A 6645-nucleotide genomic window follows, 5' to 3' on the forward strand; every position below is an offset into this window, starting at 1 on the left:
ATCTCAATGTCAAGAAAACAAAAATCCTCACCACTGGACCAATAAACAACATTCTTAACAAAGGAGAAAAGACTGTGAAGTTGTCAAGGACTTCATTCTTCTAAGAACAACTATCAACACTCACAGAAGCAGCAGCCAAGTAATCAAACGACATATTGCATTAGGCAAATCTGCTACACAAGACCTTTTTAAAGCGTTGAAGGGCAAAGATGTCAGCTTGACGACTAAGTTGCGCCTGATTCAAGCCATGTTATTTGCAATAACCTCATACACATGTGAAAGCTGGACAGTGAATAAGGAAGACTGTAGAAGAATTGATACTTTTGTGTTATGGTGTTGGAGTAGAGTATTGAAGGTACCATGGGCTGCCAAAAGAACCAATAGATCTGTTTAGGAAGAAGTGCAGCCAGCGTGCTCTTTGGAGGCCACGATGGCTAAATTTCATTTCTCATACTTCCAACATATTGTCAGGAGGGACCAATCACTGGAGAAAGATATCATGTTTGCTAAGGTCAGAGAAAAAGAGGAAGACCCATAATGATATGGATTGGCCATGTGGCTGCATCAATGGACTCAAGTGTGGCAACAGTAGTGAGGTTGGCCCAGGATCAGGCAGTGTTTTGTTCTGCTGTGCATAAGGTCACTATGGGTCAGTACCAACTCAGTGCCACCTAACAACAATAACAACACCTTATAAGTTATTAATGTATTTCCTATTAATACTCTAATGTCTTTCTTTTATCCCCAAGACTTTCTTGATAGGTCTTAGTTATTCATTAGAATGATGCTGGATTGTTTTTAATAAAAAGGCACTTTGTGGTTGGTATACGATACCAAATAATTACATAATTCACACGATTTTAAGAGAAAAACAAGAAAAGAATGAATAATTATAGTTAGGTTAATGTACTAATCTATATATGAATAAATTTACAGTAATTTAAATGATACTTACTAATTATAGAAATCAAACACTTTGTATAGGAGTAATTTACTATTATTTTGAAGTCTGAGATATACATTATCAAAATTTGTAAGTATCTGAAAACTTGTATATGCTAATATAAGTAGGGAGTACTGGTGTAGTACTGTAGGATAAGGACTAGACTATTAATTGTAAGGTCATTTGCTCAAACACACCAGCTGCTCCTTGGAAACTCCATACAGAGTTGCTATGAGTTGGATCCAACTCGATGGAACTTAACAACAACAATATAAGTAAAATAAGGAGAGATTAAATAATCTCTTTTTATAAGCTAAAGGAAAATATTTCAAAATTTTGAATATACTTGGATAGCTTACTTTTGATGGTACAACTCCACCTTTAAACAAAGACTTTTTCATTAAGTACTAATAAAAAGTAACACCATAACTGAGCAAGCATAAAGGCAGGAAAGAGAGAAATCAGCTAGGATGTCATAATACTATTACTCAACAATGAGGTAAAAATAAAATTCTAACAAGTTAAAGAATACATAAGGAAGTTAAAAGCAGTATTGAGAAAGAAAATTATATTTGTTATTAGGAAAAAATATAGGGTGATTTAGATAGATTAACATTAGTATAAAGTGGCACTAGGACAAGGAGCTCTGGTAGCGTAGTGGTTACGAATCGGGCTGCGAACCTTAAGGTTAGCGGTTCGAAACTACCAGCCGCTCCGCGGGAGAAAGATGAGGCTACTCCCGTAAAGATTTACACCCTCGGAAACCCTGTACAGGGTCGCTATGGGTCGGAACCGACTCGATGGCACTTAACAACAACAACAAGGACAAATCAAAGTGGTCAGTCAAAAACAAACGGTTCTTCATTTCCTAATATCATTAATGATCTGGGTTAGGCATTTGCTTAACAAATATCACAATACTCTAATATAGCTGTAAAGATGAAATACAAAGAACAGAGAAGTTCACACTCTAGATGGTTCTTAGTGGTTATGTGCCGTTGAGTTCTGACTCATAGACACCCTGTACAGGGTTTCTGAGACTCTAAATCTTTAGGGAACAGAAAGCAGAACAGCTGGTTGTTTCCAACTGCTGACCTTGAGGTTCGCAGCCCAATTCATAACCATTAGGCTACCAGAGCTCCTTAGATTGTTCTTAGGACTCTACAAATATTTTCAGATTAGAAGATATTTCAAAAATATTTTTTGTTTTGGACCTCAAAAAGTATTGTAACCCATCACAAGTTATTAAATGTGAAAGAAAATGAGAAGAGTTTTATCTATTTTAACTTTATACAATATATTGTTATTGTTGATGTGAAAAGCCCTTAACAGAGGTTAAGGCACTTGGTTGTTATTCAAAAAGTTGGAAGTCTGAATCTACCAACTGCTCTACAGGAGAAAGAGGTGGCATATGTACAGCCTTGAAAAACCTAAGGGAAATTTCTACTTTGTCTTATGGGATTGTTATGAGTACAAATCAGCTGGGTGGAAGTGGATTTGATTTTTGGTATTGTTGATTTGAATTGTTGTTGTTGTTGTTAGGTGCCACTGAGTTGGTACCAACTCACAGTCCCGATGAACAACAGAACAAAACACTGCCTGGTCCTGGTACCAGGTCTCTGTCAATGTATGCTTGCAGCCGTTTCTGTGTTAACCTTTAGTAAAACTTTATTCACATGGGATATCAGACCTCACAATTTTTGCCATGCTTCAGCCCACTGATGCTGCCACTTCGCAAACCATCTCACTGGGGAATCTTCTTTTTCTCTGGACCACCCTACCAAACATGATATTCTTCTCCAATGACTAGTCCCTCCTGGCAGTATGTCCGAAGTATGAGAGACTAAGGTTTGATTATGCTGGCAAGGAGCACTCTGGCTGCACTTCTTTCAACACAGATCTGTTGGTTCTATTGGCAGCCCATGGCACTTTCAATATGCTCCACCAACACCATAATTCAAAAGCATCAAATCTTCTATGGTCTTCCTTATTCACTGTCCAGCTTTCACATGCGTATAAGGTTTTTGCAAATACCATGACTTGGGTCAGGCACACCTTAGTCCTCAAGCTGACATCTTTGCTCTTCAACACTTTAAAGAGGTCTTGTGTAGCAGATTTCCCTAAATGTGATATGTTGTTTGATTTCTTGACTGTTGCTTCCTTGAGTATTGATAGTTGATCCAAGAAGAATGTAGTCCTTGACAACTTCCAACTTTTCTATGTTGATAAGAATGTTGTTTATTGGTCCAGTGGTGAAGATTTTTGTTTCCTTTACATTTAGATGCAATCCAAACCAAAGGCTGTGGTCTTTGATCTTCATCAGTAAGTATTTTAAGTTCTCTTCATTTCAGCAAGCAAGATTGTATCATATGCATATTGTAGGTTGTTAATATGTCTTCCTCCAATCCTGATGCCATGTTTTTCTTCATATAACCCAGTTTCTCAGATTTTCGGCTCAGCATACAGGCTGAATAAGCATGGGGAAAGAACACAACTCTGGCGCACACCTATCTTCATTTTTAAGCCATTCAGTGTTTCCATATTCTGTTCAAACAACTGCCTCTTGGTCCATGTACAGATTCCTCATGAGCACAATTAAGTGTTCCAAAATACTCATACTTCTCAATGTTGTCTATAGCTTGTCATGATCCACACAATTGAAAGCCTTTGTGTAGTCAATAAAGCACAGGCAAACACTTTTCTGATATTCTCTGCTTTCAGCCATGATCCATTGGACATCAGCAATGATAGCCCTCATTCCACATCCTCTTCTGAATCTGGCTTGAATCTCAGGAAGTTCTCTGTCAATGTATGCTTGCAGCCATTTCTATAAACTTTACTCACATGGTATATCAAAGATATTGTCTGATGATTTCTGCATTCCATTGGGCAACCTCTCTTTGGAATGGGCACAAATACGGATCTCTTCCAATCAGTCGGCCAGATAGTTGTCTTCCAAATTTCTTGGTATAGATGAATGAGTGCTTCGAGTGCTACCTCATTTTCTTGAAAGATTTCAACTTGTATTCCATCAATTCCTGGTGTCTTGCTCTTTGCCAATTCCTTCAACGTACCTTGGACTTCTTCCTTCAGTATTATTGGCTCTTGATTATATGTTACCTCTTGAAATGGTTGAACATCACCATTTCCTTTTGGTACAGTGACTCTGTGTATTCCTTCCAACTTCATTTGATGTTTTCTGCATTACTGAATAATTTCCCAGAGAAGCCTTCAATAACGAAGTTGAGGCTTGAATTTTTTCTTCAATTCCCCCAGCTAGAGAAATGCAGACCATGTTCTTCACTTTTTGGTTTTCTGGCTCCAGATCTTTGCACGTTTTCTTGTAATATTTGACTTCATTTTCTCGAGCTGAAGACCTTTGAAATTTTCTGTTCAGCTCTTGTACCTCCTTGTTGCTTCCATTTGCTTTAGCATCTCCATACTGGAAAGCAAATTTCAGTATCTCTTCTGACATACATTTTCATCTTTTTCTTCTTCCATATCTTCTTAATAACTTTGTCTTTTTTCCTGTATGATATTTTTTATGTCATCCCACAACTCTTCTGGTCTTTGGTGTTTAGTGTTTAAGGTATCTAATTTGTTCTTCTGATGATGTCTAAATTCATGTGGGATATATTTGAGGCCATATTTTGGCTCTCATGGACTTGTTCTCATTTTCTTCAGCTTCAGTCTAATTTACATATGAGCAATTCATGGTCTGTTCCACAATCTGCTCCTGGCCTTGTTATGGCTAATGATAAGGAGCATTTCCACCATCTCTCTCCACAGATGTAGTCCATTTGATTTCTGTGCATTCTATCTGGTGAGGTCCATGTGCATAATGGTCTCTTATGCTATCTAAAGAAGATATTTGAAACGAACAAATAAGTGGTTTTGCAGAATTCTATCATGTGATCTCCAGCATCAATTCTATCACCAAGGCCATATTTTCCAACTGCTGATCCTTCCTCTTTTTTTGCAACCTTTGCATTCCAATCACCAGTAATGATCAATATATCTTGATTACATGTTTGATGAATTTCAGATTGAAGAAGTTGGAAGAATTCTTCTATTTCATCCTCACTGGCTTTAGTGGTTGGTGCGTAAATTTGAATAATAGTTGTATTAACTGGTCGTCCTTACAGGCGAATGGACAGTATCCTATCACAGACAGCATTGTACCTCATGACTGATCTTGATACATTCTTTTTTGATGATGAATGCAACACCATTGCTCTTCAATTTGTCATTCCTGGCATAGTAAAACCATGTGGTTGTCAAATTCGAAATGGCCAACACCAGTCCATTTCAGTTCATTAATGCCTAGGATATCGATGTTTATGTGTTCCATTTCATTTTTGATAATTTTCAATTTTCTTAAATGTATACTTCGTACATTCTATGTTCCGATTATTAATGGATGTTTACAGCTGTTTCTCTGAATTTTGAGTTGTGCCCCATCAGCAAATGAAGGTGTCAAGATCTTTATTCCCATGGGCTTTATTTCATTCTCATCATCACGGTCAACTCTACTTCGAGGAGGCAGCTCTTCCCCAGTTGCATTTTGAGTGCCTTCCAAGCTGAGGGGCTCATTTCCCAGCACTTTACCTGATAGTGCTTCTCTGCTATTCATTAGGTTTTCAGTGACTAAATATTTGGAAGTAGTTTGTGTCTCCTCCTTCCTAGTCTGCCTTTGTCTGGAAGCTCATGTTAAACCTGTCTACTATGGGTGACCCTGCTGGTATTTAAAATACCCGTGGCATAGCTTCCATAATCACAGCAACTCACAAACCACCAAAGTACGACAAACTGACAGATTAGTGGTGGTGACTTGAATTAGCATAAATAAATATGATACTTTATTTATAGTGATATGGTCTAGTTTAGCTAAATAAGTACATTAAATAGATGTTTTAACTTACCATTTCCATGTTCTCATTAGTAACATGAAGTTGCTGGGTTAGTTGTTGAAAATTAGTCAACTGATCCTAAAGCAGGAAGACAAGGAGAAAGAATAAATAACAATTAGTTTGCAACTCATACTTAAAGTTACACTAAAATCAAGTCTAAAATTATTATGTACAAGTGTGGACGAAATCAGTTGTTTCTAATAGTAACCAGGGAGATTTAGTTTGTGCAAAAATGGAACCAAAAGATTATAGAATTTTTTACAAAAAATTTTTAAAGCCCCCTTGTTCCTTGTCCTCTTTCGAATTAGGCTTGAGTTTCTGGAAATACCCTGTTGATGTAATGTTATAGTCGTTTTGGAATTACCTTTAGCAAAACCTGACTTACATGTGATATTAATGATACTGTTCAATGATTTCTGCATATTGTTGGGTCACCTATCTTTAAAATGGGAACAAGTATGGATCTCTTCCAATCAGCTGGCTAGATATCTGCCTTCCAAAATTCTTGGCAGAAATGAGTACCTCAAGGGCTGCATCAGTTTGTTGAAAGATTTCAATTTATATTCCATCAATGTCAGACTTCTGTTCTTTGCCACAGTCTTCAATGTATCTTGGACTGGCTCTAGATTGCATTCTACCCCTTGAAATTATTGACCATTGACCATTTTGTTTTGGTACAGCATGTATTCCTTCCATCTTCTTTTGATGCTTTCTGCATATTTTAGCCATAGAATTCTTTGAAACTGGAAATCAAAGCTTGAATTTTTACTTCAGTTCTTTCAATATGAGAAA

At 37.1% G+C, this 6645-nt stretch overlaps 1 protein-coding gene across 1 annotated transcript in view; it reads right to left on the minus strand.

Annotated features, from left to right (window-relative positions):
- Positions 1–6645, minus strand: part of SCLT1 (sodium channel and clathrin linker 1) — a 272952-nt gene that overhangs the window by 237536 nt on the left and 28771 nt on the right. Inside the window, exon 6 of the mRNA XM_006873207.1 lies at positions 5866–5931. Within this exon, the coding sequence (XP_006873269.1) occupies positions 5866–5931 (66 nt within the window). The remainder of the gene's footprint in view (positions 1–5865; positions 5932–6645) is intronic.

This window comes from Chrysochloris asiatica, unplaced genomic scaffold, assembly GCF_000296735.1.
Source record: "Chrysochloris asiatica unplaced genomic scaffold, ChrAsi1.0 scaffold00229, whole genome shotgun sequence".
NCBI lineage: Eukaryota > Metazoa > Chordata > Mammalia > Afrosoricida > Chrysochloridae > Chrysochloris > Chrysochloris asiatica.